We start from the raw sequence: 18,526 nt of genomic DNA, 5'->3' as shown, positions 1-18,526 counted from the left end.
AAACGTGAATTAATAAAAACAAAACCACGTCGTGGTGAAACAACATTCAAGTACTGTTTTTATTATTTCCAAACACCCACCAGATCCAACATTCATCTTTCGATGTCTTCCACATCTGTAATTATTGCTTCGGCTGTTATTTCTGCCGTCACCAGGCAGGTTTTAAAATTTCTTTTTTTACAATTAGAAGCTTATTATCAGGATCGTTTAGTACATCAAACCAGGCAAACTGTTGGCACTCAACCGTCAAGTAATAGTCAAAATATCTAAAAAGAAAAAGAAATACAAAGTGTCCAAAACTGCTAAAATAATGTTCCCCAAGAAACAATAAGGAGCCAAAAAATATATATATATATAATACTTGTAATCATCTATACATTATCAGAATAAACTGTCATCTCCAAAACAATGGAAAAAAAATATAAGCAAAGTGGAATTTAAGTTTGTTTTAATAGGAAAATACGCTCAATTTAAGGATTCACGTGGTCGTTTCTTTGGCCTAAAAAGATCAGTGTTACCGTCTATTACACAAAAATATGATACATCAGTCATCAGATCCCCTGTTGATTCACTTGCTGTTGTTTGTTATTCTTTATTTCACAAATAACTGCAAGAATGATGAGTGGAAACTCATAACTCAAACTCATTTTGCTACACAGAAGACTTGGAGATCACTTCAGGAGATTTGTATGACCTGACTATAACTGTTGACATTACAGTTTTATATCTAAATCTTCATATTTCTGGGTTCAGGTGAGACTTATTTCAAGTCTACGACACTGATCTATCTGCTTTTGGCCAAAGTGACGCCACAGATGAACCTTTAAACTGAACGATATTCCACTTTAAGGCCTCCAGGAGGTGCTGACACACCGACAAGCACTTGAGGTTCCAGTCAGGCCAGGAGGAGAGAGAAGCAGGAGTGGACAACATCAGGAGACTGAAATGTTTGCTCTCTTTTAGCCACGTCTACTTTAACAGCATTAGCTACACTAGTTTAGGTCTGATGTACGATATATGAAGAGGTTAAGTCCACACAGGCAGCAGGTTCTAGTACACATCTCCAGTTCTGTGGTTAGAAACTGAAACTTGTAGAGAAATGGTTTGTTTTTAAGAGCGGATGAGAAGATGTTTTGTTGTTTACAGTGTCAGCTTCATTTTCACACATTTTTTTTTGCTCAGACAAGAGTGCTGCAGGGAATAGAAGGCCATGTGATATCACCACTGACTGCTTTGATGTTTCATCTCATAAAAAGGGCCGGTCCATTGTATTTTGTTGGTTTTTTTTGAGGTTTTTGTATCATTCTGCAGCTTCCCAGTGGTGTCCCGTATGTATTAAAATCTGAACATTCAAATTCTGGTTGAAGTATGTATGTTTTAGAATCAAAATGCCATTTTCTCAAGCCCTTCTAAAAACATTTTCCCACGTGACCTGATATAGGTTTGTGCATGAGGATGTTGCTGCATATAAACCAGTATAAACCCCCCTAACCAGCAGCCACAGAGACAGACTGAGCTCCTACTGCTGCTGCTGCTGCTCTGCTAAACGTGCTAACAGACACACACAGACGGAGCACTCACTGCTGCTGCTGCTCCAAGTTTTAAGAATAAACTCTGAGCTCTCCTCCCGCCGGTAAACGGCTCCGGATCAGAGCAGAATCCGGTGTGACTTGCGGGAGTTATTTGTCCCGACGCTCCGGCTCTCAGCAGCTGTCTGTCGCACATTCAGACTCGTAGTATATCTGGACAACTTTTTTGTGCTCTAACATACAGCGAGCGAGTATGTTAGGAAGACACTGTCAGTGAACTGTGTGTGTGTTTGTGTGTCTGTTTTTGTGTGTGTGGTGGCATCAGCGCCCTAAACAACATCACAGCTTTTTCTAACGGCTGAGTGGGCGTTTCCATTTGAACAACCTGCAAAAAAAAAAAAAAAAAAAAAACGCAGATGGAGTCGCCCTTTTAAGGCGTAGTCAGCGATTCTAATCCAATACACTTTGTCGAGTTCAGCGAATATGTCCCCACGGTCGGCTAGCTGTACGTTCTGTCTGTGGCTCTTTAAATGGGAAACAAACAAAGTGAATTGGATCGAGCCACACAATACTGTTCCAGCCAATCAGCAACATGCTCGACGGAGCTTCCTGGAGGAGGACTGAAGGCATGGATGTATAAACTGAAAGGGTGTGTTTGTTACATCAACAATCACTGACTCCACCTTTAAACAAGGTATATTTAGCATTTGGGGAAATTTGCTTATTCACTTTCTTGCTGAGAGTAACAGGAAACGATAGATGCCATACTCTGTTAGCTTAGCTTAGCACAAACACAGGAAACAGAGGGAAACAGCTAGCCTGGTCTGTCCAAAGGTAACAAAATCCACCTATGAGCACCTCTCTCTGAAACTCACAGCTTTGTTTCATCCGTATAAAACCAGAAGTGTAAAAACAACAATTTAGATTCTGTTATCTTCGGACGGAGCCAGCGCCTTTGTCACAAGCATACTAGGAAGCCATGTTTTTACCATAATTATATTTAAAAAAAAATATATAAAACTTCCTGTTTTCTTGGCTCGACTAGGAAGTGGAAACTGGGCATTCAACAAAGTTTGACTGAACCTCTTTCCCCAAAACCCTTCCAAGCATGTAGGAGAACTTGCGAAAAAAACGTGAGAGGCCCTCTCTAGAGCCAGTGTTTGGTTAGTTCGTTCTGGGCTTCCGTAGAAACATGGCGGTGCAACATGGTGGCCACTGTGGAAGAGAACCTGCTCCCTCTGTAGATATAAAGGGCTCATTCTTAAAAGGTAACGCACACGCAATGATTCTTGTTTTCAGGTGATTATTACACTAATTAAAACATACTTATGAATATTATATTCCAAGTCTGTTCTACTAGACGCCACTAAATTCTACACATTGCACCTTTAAAAAAGTTTGACTGGTTTTAAGCAATAAGGCAATAATGTTCTTGAGTAGGAGGAAAGAAATATGTTTTAAGGCATTTACATGAAACTACTGAGGCAGCCGGGAGTTTTAAAGACAGAACGATGTGATGTTTGCAATGATACTGCACAAAAATTAAGGCGTTTGTAGGTTTTTTATGCCCTCAGTGGTTTTAAAAATCACTAGATCTACGGCAGATTAACAGTGATTCCTGGTTGTGATTACTGTAGAACAATCAGATCACAGTTGAGACATTTTGAATCATCATATTCTTTTTTAACCCCTATTTGGTTGCAGTAATCACGATTATGTCTCAAATTAAATGTAATATCTATTTATTGAAATTTAAATTTCCCATCACAGGCAAACATAGTGAATCTCTACTGATTCAGCTGGATGTCTGCAGTGAGATGTCACCAGAGAGAGAAAAGGCAGCGTGACTGAAGAGAAAAGGACTTTTGTGAAAACGAGGCCGAGACGACAATAAAATCTACTGTTATACGCAAACGTGTTTGTCTCTGCAGTTTTCCCAAACAAACATGTACTTCTGCTGTCAAATTAATATCCCGTGACTCCAAATTTTATGAATCTTGTCTTATGAAACTCAAACTATGATCCGACTAGAATGATTCAATTATTTCTTCCTGAACAACTTACACTGACATAAAGCCTGTAACTTTATCACTCAGGTCATTTGATTATTGCAAATACGCATGTGTGCACATTTATGAGTTTGTGTGTTGTCTTTTTTTTTTTTTTTTTTGTGCATTTAGGCTGCAAAGCAGAAATCATTGAAGCACTAATGAAACTCTACATTTTCTCTCTAAGCAGTCTGAAGCTTTTTCTACTGATCTGATCTGGATGAAGTCAGGTTACAGTCGCCGCTGATGTGCAACAACACTCATAATCCAGGAGTAACAGCACGACTGTTGAACCCTTTCATGGTCCTGTGTGCTGGGGGGGGGGTGGGGGTGGGGGGGGGGGGGTGTTGTTCACCAACCGGGTCACGTCTCTAAGTCTGCCACTTTAAATTAAAAGATGTTTTGCCTGAGGAATGTGTTTTTATGCTTGACCTGATCCTCGTTTTGTTGTTTTAACCTGCGATCTGCAGCAACAGAACTTAACTTAAACAGAAATAGAAATTAAACACATTCTTGACCCAGTCTTTTTTTTTTTTTTTATATATATTTGGTATTTAAAAGATGTATTTTTCTGACCTAATTGCGCAGACAAATGTAGGTCAGTTGTAAATGTAGCAACAGCAGCTTAAATCATCATCTTAAACTTTTCAAAATGCCCACATTTTTCCTTAATGACGTTGATGTTCTCTTGACGCAGATGCATGAAAACTAGAACAATACAACAATACTTTTTGTGTTTTTCTAGACAAAAAAAAAAAAAAAACTAAACAAAAACAACCTTTTTTTTTTTGCTTCTTTTAAATTTGGAATTAGTCAAATTATTTCCAGACCAGCGGAGGATCCCGTCAGTTACAAATTTCACTAAATGCAACACGACAGCCTGATCTACGACTGTGATTACTGACCGAACAGGTGATAAGATTCTTCAAATTTTTAAGACTTTCATGATTTGAGTAGAAACCCTTTTAAAAGGAATTTGAATAATTCTGAGAAGGTGGTTTGTCGGTGTCAGTTGTAACCGTGACTCCATCCGCTTGTATAGTATCTTTAAGGCATCTGAGGTTCGGACCTCTTCTATTGCTCGACTTCCCTCCTCCGTCGATTAAAACCCTGTTTCCTGGTTAGTGAGGAGTGTTGTTCAAAAACGTGTTAGTCGTGTTATAGCGACACGTGTCTATGATGAAAATAAAGCCCCCGTCGTGAGCCCGTCCGATCCGCCGCCGCACCCGTGTTAAGTGGCTACGGCTGAAGGCACTGTTTAAACAAGTGTCTACCTCGTCCACCATCACACCCTCCCCCTCCCCCCTTCGGTATTCCCCAACCCCTGTTCCCGCCCGGGTTCATCTCTTTACCCCCCGTCCACCTCCTCGTCCTCATCCTCCTCCTCCTCCTCTTCCTCTTCTTCCTCCTCGTCTTGTGGCGTCTATAGCAGGATGCAGCGCTTCTTGGGTTTGGTGTCTGGAGGCTCCAGAGCCGCCAGGATGGCCTCGTCAAACACGTTCTTCAGGCCCCTCTGAGAGAGAGACACACAGAAACATTGATGACCGTGTTAGTAGGTGCATCTGTGCATAAAATGCATGAAAAGAAAAAAAAAAAGGCTGAGATATCGCAAAAAGAAGCGCTCCTACTCGGCTGATGTGAAAAAGCAGAAACGTACACCTTGATGTTGTGGTTCCTGCTTCTGCTGACGTCACTAATCCACTAATCATTAAATCATCCGCTCAGGGAGAGAGACATATAAGTAAAGAATAAACAGAGCAGGGTTGTCGGAGTGTATGTAACAGAAAATATCCCTGAATCAAGTCCAGACAGGTGAGCTGTATGTCAGCGCCCTCATCTATCGCCATGGCAGCGGATAAAAACAAAACAAGGAGACAAAATACAATGAAACGCCGTGATGTTTTGGACATACTGTTGCTCGCTTAATCACGTAATTGTGTCCGATCCTCCTGAGTGTTTTCACATAAAGGCGGCTGATGAAACACTCCGAGTAGAGTTCAGTTTTTGCTAAAAAGTAAAAACATGAATAAGAGACATTTTGTCTGTCAGTTTATTCACAAAAGGATAAAAATCGATGCAGCAAAACCAGAGATTCTGTCTTTTTTATTGCACGCATTTTACTTCCTTGTCAAAATGTGGCGCCTACTTTACCCACAATGCAACTTGCACACCGAGAGTTCAAGTCAGAGATTTGGGGTGTGCTAAGCGGCTAATGTAGCCTGGAGCTGCTAGCCTCCAGCAGAGATTTATAAATTTGTAGTCAAGTGACGTCACCTTCACCAGATTTCACACAGCTCCCTCTGGAGGCTTTCTAGTACTATTTACACATCTGCAGCATCACTCCTCAACACCTGTAAATAAACTGTGATGTGTAAAATTGGTGGATTTTCCCTTTAATAAAAGACAAATCAGTATTAGGAGAGAAGTAATTTAGTTGTAGGGTGGCTATTCTCAAGCTTTGGGGCAAAACTTGCACTTTTAACCCTTTCACCTGTTAGTAAACAGTTAAATAACCAGTCCTTGTTCTCTCTATATAAAAGTTACATTATACATGAACAGTTTCAGGACGTCTTTCTCTCCGTGTATCTACCTGCGTGAGAGCTGAACACTCCACATATTTGACGGCCTTCAGCTCGCGAGCCAGTTTCTCTCCGCTCTCGCATGTCAGGGCTCGCTGTTTGTTCTTGGCCAACTTCTCCAGAGTGTTGCTGTCGTCTCTCAGATCCACCTGAGTCCCGACCAGCAGGAAGGGCGTCCGCGGGCAGTGGTGTGAAATCTCCGGCACCCACTGGGAGAAAAAAAAAAAAAAAAAAAAAAAGAGCATGAAAGAAACTCTTTGGGTTTTTGCACGTTTTCAACTTTGTCCGAGAAAAAGCTACGTAAGTAAATTAAAACTCTTCTCCGTATATTATATATTCATTATAAATGTTGTTATCTTCAATGCTGTATTCTGTTGTTTGTGTTCTATTCTACACACATCTATTGCACGTCTGTCCATGCTTTAATCCCCAGATGTCTTTGTTTATCTTCCCTGATGAAGGCAATTTTAATACTTTTATACTGAAACTCACACTAGTCTGCATCCTGTTGTGTATATGTTTGCATAGTTTGAAACCAAAAATCATTTGATTTGAACACATTTGGACAGTAGGACTTTCAAAATAAAATCCATCTAAACAGCAAAATAATTAAATATACAACAACTTGAAGGATATTACTCTGTCTCATGGACAAGTCACCACATTTAACAGGATAATACTAGTTATTCTTAATAGTTAGGCTTGATTTGACGGTCATTAAATGGAAAGATGAGGTGCGTTTTCTGACAGAGACTAAACAAACAAACCTTCTCCCTGACGTTCTCAAAGGAAGAAGGCGATACGACGGAGAAACAGACGAGGAAGACGTCAGTTTGAGGGTAGCTGAGGGGTCGCAGCCTGTCGTAATCCTCCTGACCTGCAGGGGGAGACGCACAAACAACAAACTGTGTGTATAATGTAGCAGGACACTGGAAACGTCAGGGGCTCAGTATTACTAACACTGTTCCTGTTGCTGCTATTGTATTGTGTATTTTTACCTGCAGTGTCAAACAGTCCCAGAGTGTACGGCTCCCCTCCGATCATCACTGTCACCGCATAGTTATCAAACACCTGGGAGAGATGGAAGAAGAAGAAGAAGAAGAAGAAAGAGAAAGAGAGAGAGAGAGAGAGAGAGAGAGAGAGAGAGAGAGAGAGAGAGAGAGAGAGAGAGAGAGAGAGAGAGAGAGAACAAGGAAGGTGTCAAAAAAAAAGGAAGTAAACAAGTTACAAAAAGACACATGATCTCAGATGTTGTTCAAAACAAAACAGGAAGTGTACATCTCATCTTTAAGAGTCTGGTGAGTGTGTGTGACATATAACACACACACACACACACACACACACACAAAAGTACATTTTAACAGTTACATAATCAAATCTTCTTCTTCAGGTTGATCATGTGAAATAAACAACATGACTAACTTTGGGAGATAAAAATGTCTTCATGTAGGAGTTCATAAATTTAAAAACAGGCATTTAAATGATAAATTCACATGTTAAAGTTGGTTTAAAATAATTTAAACAAACACTTAAATATCATAATTACTGAATGAATAGAGAAGCAACTTGCGGTTAGCAGCTCTGTGAGGTTAGCTATACTTGAGCTAAGTGCTAACATCTGCGTGCTATCATGTTAATGTTTATCATGTTCACTGTGTGCTAATTAGCGCTAAACACAAAGTAGAGCTCAGGTTAAAAGGTATTTAGTCATAAAGCAAAGTATTGGACAAAATAAAAATTAGAAAAAAATCAATTAGTCGACAGAAAATGAATATGCAACTATTTAAATTATTGATTAATTGTAATTAATGAGTCGGGTACAGCCCTAAATGGGTCCAATACATTGCCATCCCTACAGCCGAGCCACAACTCATGAATATAAGCTGGATTCATTTTTTGTTGCCGTTCAGGTGAACAAACTGTCCGTCTCCTCCCTCCCTCTGTTTCATCACCTCCGTACCTCCAGGCTGCTGCCATGTGCAATAACAAGCAGCACGGTGCCCGACATGCCTGCTAACCTCGGCTCTGTGGAGGGAGTGGAGGCGTGCGGAAGCAGGGGAGTGTTTTATGGTCGCTCCGCTTGCTTCAATATACACACGGCGCGGCGGTAACACGTCGACCCGCTGCGGTCTGCTGTAGCCTGGAGACACTGTTTGGTTTTAATGAGGCTCCGTATGCACAGACAGGTTCCAGACAAAACTAGAGGATGTAGCCTGTAGGACAGGAAACTACATCAAATATTACAAACATGAAGTCAAGCTGGGTTTAACTCCTGGATCTGTTTAGTCTTTATTCAAGCGGGCAGGCTCACAGCAGGTGATGTCTGTGTGTTATCTATTTCTGGTACAGAAACGAAACGTGTTCTGCAGCAGAGAATCAAACCTTCAGGTAGTGAAAGATGACTGTGAATCAGTGATAATCTTCTCAGTGGAAACTAAGACACAGAAAAACAAGACGAAAACTAAATAAAAAAGGTAAAAATGAAAAGTTTTCCACTAATCAGCAGAGCACAATGACACCTGTAACCATGACAGCTGTAGTTTCACATTAAAATAAAATATATGACAAAAATAAGACTAATAACTAACACTAATGAAAACTAGACTAAAATGTCTTCAGTTTTTGTTGAATGAAACAATAACCAACTGATTAAAACATTTTTATTAAAAGATCTGACTAATTAAAAACAAAATCAGGTGCTAAATTAACAGCTTATCAAATGTCGGACTCTTATTCTTCTCTCACTGATTCTCTGATCAGATCATTTTAACAGTTTTAGATAATTTATTTAGGAGAAGTTATTATATTCAGTCTTGTAAGTGTTTTTACTTGAAAAAAGGCACCGGATGATGTCAGGTTACATCATGACGTAACCAAAAAAAAATCTTAAATAGTCAAGTTAATGCTTAGAATAAAAACAAAGGAGAAGGAGCCGCCTGGTCAAACAATGCAGATCAGTGATTGGTCATTAGGTACGCGCATCCACATCTGTCTGGTTGATTGATTGGTTCACTGATGATGCTGCTGCTGCTTTGTCGGTCCAGAGAAGCACATTAGTCTCATTCACTGAGAAAAGTGTCCAAAAAAAGTCACTTATTTGTCACAAGGTGCTTTTATTTGGAACCTAAAAGTTGTCTTAAAAGTCGTCAGATGTAGCGAGAAAGTCGCCAAAACCTGCTTGTATTTGTATTTTAAACACTGAACATTTGACAACCTGGACTTATTTTGCTGAATAAAAATAAGTTTTTGCACAAAGACATCTTTATAATTGATAATAAAATGTATTGTACAGGCGCAGATGTCATAAATGTCTCATCTTTTATCCAAGTTTAGGGACAAAGGTTTAGAAAATGTATTTAATGTAACATGTAGTCTTTATTATGTTTCATAGTATTATCAGTAGTGTTACAGTCCTGTTGAGAGTTGATTTATCTGCACAGATATTACTGATATGAGGCTGAAATAACGCAGTGAACCAGACTTGATTCAATCAGTAATAACTACAGATTTTAATTATAAAAACTCATTTCCTGTCTGGGACGTATTTCACAAATCTGACGTCTCATTCTGCAGCCAAATAAACAAAAATGATGAAGTGTTATTGTCAAGTTCTTTTTTTCATGGTGATACTTCGCCTTTTCAGTAGTTTGTGTCGGACGACGTGCTGACTTTACTGTTATTATCATCACACACACACACACACACACACAAGGTCTGAGATACAAGTCAGTTCAAGTTTAGACAGAAAGGTTGTGTGATGTGTTGAGGCACAGCGGAGGGGCGAGGCACCGAGACGCACATATTTCAATAAAATACAAACCACACACACACACACACACACACACGCACACACATATATACACACACACACACAAAGAGGTTTGTGATGATAATGTGTTTGGACGGAGCTTAGATCACAGAAGCTGCTAGAAATAGCCGGATAGCACATCACACACACACACACACACACACACATGCTGGTTACTGTGGAAAAGAGCTGCGGCTTCAATGGAGAAGTGTTATTTACAGTTTGAACACTTTTAATATTCTCTATAACTCATTTACATTTTTGCTCGGTCATTCTGTAACGTACGCTGTGAGGATTTAAATGATATACAAAGTCAAATCTGCGCCTGACAAAGACACTACAGTTAAAATGGGGGGGAGGGGGTCAGATGTAGAAAATTAGGTCTGAATATTTTGATCCTAATGAGCAGAACTTGCATGGCAGCCTGAGTTATCAGCGTATGAATGTGTGTGAATGAGTGAATGTTGACATGTATTATAAAGCCCTTTGAGTGGTCAGAAGACTAGAAAGACTCCATATAAATGACAACTTTATTCTTTGAAATGTTACAATGTTATCCTCAAAACATACTGGCTTTATTATCAATAATATTCAGACTTTCATCTATAATTATTACCAAATAATGACATTTATCATGAGACGACTTTCCCTTTTAATAGTTCAGGTTGTTTTAGGATGAAGTTACATCTCCATCCTCTTATTTAAACTATAAATCGTTTCTCTATTGAAATTCTAGTAATAAATACTATAAGAGACATTACATTTTATTCATATTATATTATCTGGTCTATGTGAAATGTTTCCATATTTCCATTAATCTGTGAGGAAACAAAAAAAAACTGGGAACATTAAATCATGAAAAAGAATTGTACTGTGTGTGTTGGAAGAGTTCTGCTGAATTTAATTAGTCAATTAGTCAACTGACAGAAAATTAAATTATTTTGATAATTGATTAATCATTTTATTTTTTGAGAGAAAATAACAAAATTCTGGTTCCAGCTTTTAATGTTTTTTGCATCTTTTATGACAGTAAACTGAATATATTCGGCTTGTGGACTGTCGGTTTCAAGACGTTTTAGGCTAAATTTTGGATTTTGGGAAACAGCGACTGACATTTAACAGACCAAACTAATCGATTAATCGAGAAAATAAATATACCGAATGGTTAAAAATGGTGGAGGGAGGGAGGTGATACAGAGTCAGACAGTCAGACAGGAAGAGGAAAATAAAGTTGAGTCAGCACTGTTGCTTCTGCAATCCTCTGATCAAACTGTGCTGACCACTGGCAGAGAGAGAGAGAGAGAGAGAGAGACAGAGAGAGAGACAGAGAGAGAGAGAGAGAGAGAGAGAGAGAGAGAGAGAGAGAGGAGGGGGGGTACAAATGGAAAACAGTAGAGAATTACTCATCAGTTTGCAGTCAGCAGTCAGTAAATCTGCCTCATCAATTAGGGATATTTAAGATAATTCCAGCAGGACGGTTCTGCCTGTCAACAGTCAGTCAGCTGTTTTGTTACCTGATCGCCATAAACCAAAAAAGTCAGAGTGTGCAGGATGAGTCCTGCTGAGGGTTTTTACGCTCTGAAACGTGCTTCGTGTCGCGGACCGCAGAGCCGGTGAGGACGCTTCCTCATCGTGCTGCTACGGCATGACGCGACACTTCTGAACAGTAGAGAAACAAACAGGAAACACAGGCAGGACAACGCCAAACAATCACTGAGTTTTACCAAAGATATACATATACACACACTCATAAATACACACAGAGGGATGGCTTTTTTCATTTACATTGTGAGCGACGACGGGTTGAAGATAACGTTATTTGGGCGTTATTGAACAGGAGATTATCGCCGTTCATACGGAGCAGCGATCGCGCTGAACAGAAGGTCTTTCTTCCTTCCTTTACGTTGTCGTCACTCAACAATCTCCACAATCTAGTAAACACTTTGTAACGCTGCTATATAAATAAAGTTTATCATTGTTGTTATTATAAACTCGAGCAGTCAGACAGGTTGTAAACAGGACTTCAGTTGGATGTAACACTGAAAGCGAAAGTGACGGAACAACCTGCGCACAGGCGAAGAGTTCAACCGAGACGTCTGTCGGTAAACGTTGTTTACAACATCAGACGCCGACAAATTCAACACTCACTTTTGTTTTCTCTTTCACATAATCGATCAGAGAGCACAATGTCATCATAACTGATAAAAACTGAGTAAAAAGTTCTGTGGAAGCAGAATTTCCCTTTAAAAGACCTTTAAGTGGTGTGAATAAAGTCTTTCAACAAACTGTAAATTCACTAATTGCCAACTGTGGAAACCCTACAAAACCCTAACCCTTCAGGATCAGTTTAAAAAAAGGTAAAAAGCTTTTAAAATTGTTTTTAATCTGCTTCTGTTCCTCATTTATTTTACTTTATTCATTCTGAACCGAGCCGTCTCTCAGTCTGTGATGTCTTTCTCCTTTTTATTTACTGTAAAGGTCTTTTTTAGTTTTGCTTTAACTACACAGTTCTTCTTCTATACAGTCCAGACAAACTGGAAACATAAAAAAATGTCTCACTTCCTATACGGCAGGAAAGAGCTACAGTGTTTAAAACAGTCAAAGGAAAAGGTTGCTATGTGGAAATATGTAGGCCTACACGTATCCAGGACGACAACCGTCATGTCAGTTACTGCTGCGGGGTCGGTCGTACTCACCGTGGGGACGTACTCGGAGGGAAACTTGTTAGTGGTGTAAGAGATGAGAAGGCAGGTTTTTCCCACCGCGCCGTCACCCACCACCACACACTTTATGGTCTGCATCTGAGGAGGAAGAGGAGGAGGAGGAAGAGGAGGTCATGTGTTGGAACAACTTAACAGACCGTTGCATTCATTGTTGACATGTTCGGTTTATATTTTTGAATGAGTGTGTAACTCATTAATTTAAAAAATATATAAACAATTAAATTTACTGAGGATAGTTAACAAGATTATTAATATATTGTGATTTTTATCACCGTAAATCCTAAAAATACCAAACATTTTATTCATGGAGATCCATAAACGATTATTTTCTTGATTGATCTTTAGTCTAAGAAATGTTCATCTCATTTGAGAAGCTGCAACCAGGAAATTTTGGGCATTTTTCTTTAAAAAAAAAAATGACTGAAATGGTTAAATCGATTATCTAAATAGTTGCAGATCAATTCTCTGTCTGTCAACTAATTGATTAATAGTTGCTGCTCTAAATATTATTATAGTTCCACGTATCTCTCTTCTGAATGTCCCTTTATGATTACAGAACATTTCAACTAAAGTAACAAAAATCAAGCTGCTCAGATGTGAATATTTGCTTTTATTAGTTTTCTATGATATTTGTGTTTTGGTCTACTGGTTGAACAAAACAATTAACGTGAACGTGTCAATTAGGGTTTTGGGAAAATGTGATGAGCATTTTCTGCTACCAAACTACAGACTAATTAATCAAGACAATAATTGGCAGATTAATGAATTGAAGGGAAATGACTCCTTATCAAGTTAGTTGCAACTTTACACTGAAGCAGCTGAAACAACTGATCCATTAGTCAACTGACAGAAAATTAATTGTCAACTATTTTGATAATTGATTCATTCCAAAACGTTAATTGTTTCCAGCTTCTTAATTGTGAGGTTTTGCTGCTTTTTGTTCTCATACGTGATCGTAAATTGAATATTTTGGGGTCATTTCATACACACACACACACCTACACCTACTGTTTGGTTCGTACGTTGGGACTTTCAGTTTGATCCGAACCAAAATCTCCCCCCTGCGACGGAAATAAGTGGTCTCGATCCAGATCAAACTGAACCATAGTTCTTTCAGACCAATTACAGGAAGTTCCAGCAGGCTTAAGTAATAATGAGCTGCAGTAGCACACAGGGAGAGGATATATGGTCCGACGACATTATAAAAAGTTAACTGGAAAAGTCGACACTTTCCAGGAGAGGATATGATGCCGACTCACTTTGAGAATAACTTGTAGCCTTGCAGAGGACAAAACATCCCTGCCCTTCTTTGCTTTGTGCATTTCTGCTGCATGTAAACAACCTGCAGCATTCCTGTATGAATGTACCTGTATGTGTCAGATAGCTGACCGGGATGCAGACTGAGTTGATGGAAACAGTGGTAGCTGTGTTTAGTACACACGCTGGAGATCCTGTGACCATGCAGACGCTGAGCAGCTCGCATACCCAGGCTACCGCTTCATTAAGGGGGACAATGGTAAAAGACTATGGGACGCCACTTCATCACTGGCTCTTTGTTCGGGCCGTTTGGCATCGGCAGCACTCGGCTGAACTCTGATGAGTCAGGGACCAGTTAACCGCTCATCTGCAGGGACGATGACACGAGTTTTGTCCGGATAATTCATTCCTCCGAAATATTTAAAACTGCAGGCTGACAGCTCTGGAAAACGCAGTGATTAGTGGCAAACATGTCTCTTCAATCAATGAACTATTGTCTCTTGTGGTGCCCTAATGTGCAGTCTGCAGAAATATATCCAGCTGATTCAACAGACGGCTCCACATCAGCGGCAGCCATCTTGGTTGTTTATGAAAATGTCTATAGCACTCCTCTATACAGACATCATATCAAACCCAGATTAGACAAAGGGTTGTGATTGGCCCGACCTGAGGGCAGGACGGCTGGATGGAAGGGGGTCCAGACAAATAAAACATGAGCTCACAGATTCGTCTGGTTCTCGGGCTAATAAATCTATCAATTTTAATGCATTTTGAGAGGAACAATAATCACTTAGGAAATAATGTCAGTGCCAACACATAGATGAAAACTGGACAAGAATCCAACACAAATCAAGTCACAAATATGACCAATTTTGAAATGACTATTTTCCGTTCAGTTTCTTATTGCATTGAATTCACTATCACGGCTAAACACATTGAGTAGAGGAGCACAACTGCAGTATCTGTCAGGTTTTGCCTTAAATTACCTGACAAGTGTTGTAACAATCATTATAATCTAAAAGTTACACATGACATGACAGTGAAAAATGAGTGTATTAAATATAGTAGAACAAAGGGAGAAGCTTTAGCTCAATAAAAGATATATGATTGTTTCAGCCGGGACCCCTGAACCCAAACACAAGATAAAAAAAAGATATATTTGAAAAAAAATGAACTTATGTAAATAATTAAATGAGTGTCAGTGCAGTGTATGCATGTGGTAAAAAGTCATGAGGAAAGGCTACGGTGGAAACACCCTTCAGCCAAACAAGAAAGAAAAGAATAGCTTAATGCTAATGGCAGCAGCTGACCGCAGGTGAAGCTGCTGAAGCCTCCTCCCACAAATTAAGTGTTATTTAGGAACTCGGGGAAAATGACATAAATACGGTGCTCCTCAGTGTTTGGCCAGTGTTTGAAGTCTCAACATTGACAAGCCTAAACAAGCCGTTCAGAACTATTGCCCTTAATGATGTCACAATGGGGACACAAGCAACGAATCAGCATTGATTAATCGCAGCTTAATGCCCAGTTTGTACATTTTTTTTTTTACTCTTGGGTGTATGGTAGCCAGGCAGGGACAGAAATAACTAATTTTAAATTTGGTGATTGCTACACCCACCAAAAATGTGCCTGAGTGATCACATGTGATAAATAAACTTGATTGATTGAACTTCAGAAGAACTAAAATACTGTAAATGTGTTTCTTAATTGCAATCAAATAAAAAGAAGAGGTATTTCTCATTATTGCTCAATGAATTTGTGATAAATGAGGTTTCACTGAAACATTTTGGTAACAATCACTGGACACACAAATCTGTGCCTCATTTCCTGTACATTTCCTGTCCGCAAAGACTCCGATACATGAAGGCGCAGCATTACAGAGCAAACGGATTTAGGAAGTCTTGTCATTCCAAAACCTTTAGCAGCACAGTGACCAAGAAGAGACTTACTTCTCTCTCAAACATGCAAACATATTTATTTTGGACATATGCTATATGCACTGATGCGATCCTTCATCGCCATGAACCTCTAGCAAGGTGTAGGAGTAGACGATAACAGGCTACATACAGGCTAATTATAACGCATTAGCTTATTTCCCACTGTGAATATTTTTGCCGCTGAAAATGTCAGAGCAGAAACTCATAACGTCATGTTTTTAAAGCGTATAGGTTGACAGTTTATGAGCTCAGATCTTAAACACGGTTGTTGCTTCTGTTCCTGTGGTTTGACTGGTAATTACTTGTTTTGGGCGTGTAGGTCAGGTGGGACACAGTCTATGGAAGGCTGTAGCCAGGTCAATTATTCATGGCATTGACAATTTTGCTTTGAGAGATAGGCTATATAACCAGAGTGCCCATCCTTATTACTGCTATTCTATATTGTTCTTTGTATCATCCATATTACCAACACCATACTGGTAACTTGTTACACGTATGTCACATGATGTAACCAGTTGCACACACAGAGCTGTTCAGCTCTGCTGGCGAGATGATGCCAAACTTCATTAATAGTTTTACCAGTTGGTTACTTTAATTTAACATGAAATATATATTTTTAAAAATTTAAAAAAGCCATGACCTAAGTGTCCTCAATTGTAGCTACGGGCTTGCTCACGACCCCTCAGATTTATCTGCTGACCCTTTGGAGGGGCCCGACCCCTACGTTGGGAACCACTGTACTAAACTAGCTAACTGTATATAAAGTAGTGTAAACTAGCTCCACCTCCAGCAGCTACAACAGTAACATGCTGCTCTAACACTGATGCTTCACTATTAATAATCTAATGATGTCATATATAATAATAAATCAGTCAGAGGGACCAAAGCACTACTTTTACTGCAATACTTTAACTACATCAAGCTCATAATACTTATGTACTTTTACTGCAATACTTTAACTACATCAAGCTAATAATACTTATGTACTTTTACTACATCAAGCTGCTGTTGCTTGTGTACTTTGACTTAAGTAGAGTTTTTCATGCAGGACTTCTACTTGTAATGGAGTATTTTTACATTGATGAATTGGTACTTTTACTCAAGTAGAGGATCTGAATACCCTCATCATTGCTTATGTTTATTTCTACACACTAATAAGGGCTGTTGACATATAAATTATGTGATATTCATTAATTTTCACGAAGTGTTGCTGCTTTTCAGTCACTTCCGCGTATCTAACTGCGGCAAAAACTTACAAAAACAGTAATTATCGTCTTTATCACAGACCAGCTCGTCAGTTAGATAGTTTATACAGATTTTAAGTTATTGGAGTATATTGGTACCACTTGTTGACAACATTTAGAAACAACAAAGTTAATTGTAGAAATGTTTATTCCAGCGAGGATAGCTAACATTAGCTAAGTTGGCTAACTTGAAGTTACATCCGCCAGACCCCCACCCACAACAAAATGGCCTGTTTTAAGATTAGTTTAGAATCAAAATGACAAAAAAACCAACACTTTCGAGAGCTACTGTTTCATAAATAACCGGTCATACAGATGCTTGTAATTATCAACACAAACAAACCGGCAACTTTAAGCACAGATTTAACAGCCGAGCTAGCGGAGTTAACTTAGCTAGAAGGAAATCGTTTGTTTTGACAGCTGCCCGGCCGGTTAGCCGAGTTAGCTGCCAGCAGGCTAACAAGTCACAACTTTTACAATGAAAAGAATACCTCTAAAGTATATTGCTGTTTCTGTGTTTATGTATAAGCATTTATCGTCAGTAAATCAGAGATAATGACAGCAACAGTTCCTACCTTGTCTGCTCTCAGCCGCTTCAGAGCTGGTACTGTCGTGTTGCGTTCGGGTGCTTCCCGTAAACTCCTATTTCCGTCAGCGCGGAAGTCGGAAATATGAGACGTGTTGTATTCAAGTCCCTCCGGATTTATGGAATGTTTTCTTTTTTTCATAACTTTCACACCTCTAAAGACACACAATAATTTAACCTGACAAATTAACTGATTCATTTTTTAACGATGGTAGATCCTAAAAGTAACAAACGTTTCTTCTTTTTTGCGATTATTTCTTTAGTGAGTCTTTTATTGTTTATGGCTTTATTTTACCAACTGATCTATTTTTCTTTGCATTTAATTTGTTCCTGTGGACATCATTGTATTTTTTTTAACGCCGTAATTTAAAAAGTAATTGATTACTCATATGTGCTTTTGCTATGTGTTTTGTGTTTATAAATGTGCAGACGATATTAAGCACTTTGTAAACAATGTTTTTTGTTTTTTTTAAAAAACTATATAAATAAATAAATAAACAAATATATTATTATTATTATTGTTGTTGTTGTTGTTGTTGTTGTTGTTGTTGTTGTTGTTGTTGTTGTTGTTGTTGTTTAAGGACTGTATTACACCATGCTGTAACCACAACCTCAGGCTGTTTCTCTTGCCCACTCCACATCCTATCCACCCTCACTGTCCACAACCCTCCTACTTACCCCACCATCCCCACTGATGGGCCCTAAATAATACTAAATAAATAAAATAACATTAATTGATAAAGGAAATGTGTGTCTGTGTGTTTTGTTTATGTCTTTACTTGGTTTTTTCATCTTTTTTCATGAGTCTTTTTCCC

The 18,526-nt window shown here is 39.0% G+C and overlaps 1 protein-coding gene across 1 annotated transcript; it reads right to left on the bottom strand.

The window, feature by feature from the left end:
- Positions 1–45: 45 nt before the first annotated feature.
- Positions 46–17,793, bottom strand: LOC122969602 (cell division control protein 42 homolog). The gene is made up of 6 exons (XM_044335451.1): positions 17,701–17,793; positions 12,661–12,765; positions 7,155–7,227; positions 6,924–7,033; positions 6,168–6,365; positions 46–5,090 (listed from the first exon to the last, which is right to left on the bottom strand). Exons 2-6 carry the CDS (start codon positions 12,763–12,765, stop codon positions 5,001–5,003), a joined length of 576 nt encoding a protein of 191 aa, XP_044191386.1. The 5' UTR covers positions 17,701–17,793; the 3' UTR covers positions 46–5,000.
- Positions 17,794–18,526: the final 733 nt, after the last annotated feature.

Source organism: Thunnus albacares, chromosome 19, assembly GCF_914725855.1.
Source record: "Thunnus albacares chromosome 19, fThuAlb1.1, whole genome shotgun sequence".
Taxonomy (NCBI): Eukaryota; Metazoa; Chordata; class Actinopteri; order Scombriformes; family Scombridae; genus Thunnus; species Thunnus albacares.
Note: the sequence above shows the minus strand (reverse complement) of the source record. Positions and strands in the feature narration are given on the sequence as shown.

Coding starts and splice junctions, on each gene's coding strand:
- LOC122969602 (XM_044335451.1), bottom strand. CDS start 12,765: ATGCAGACCATAAAGTGTGTGGTGGTGGGTGACGGCGCGGTGGGAAAA. Junction 7,228..12,660: donor CCTCCGAGTACGTCCCCACG/GTGAGTACGACC, acceptor CATCTCTCCCAG/GTGTTTGATAACTATGCGGT. Junction 6,366..6,923: donor TTGAGAACGTCAGGGAGAAG/GTTTGTTTGTTT, acceptor TTTTTCTCCCAG/TGGGTGCCGGAGATTTCACA.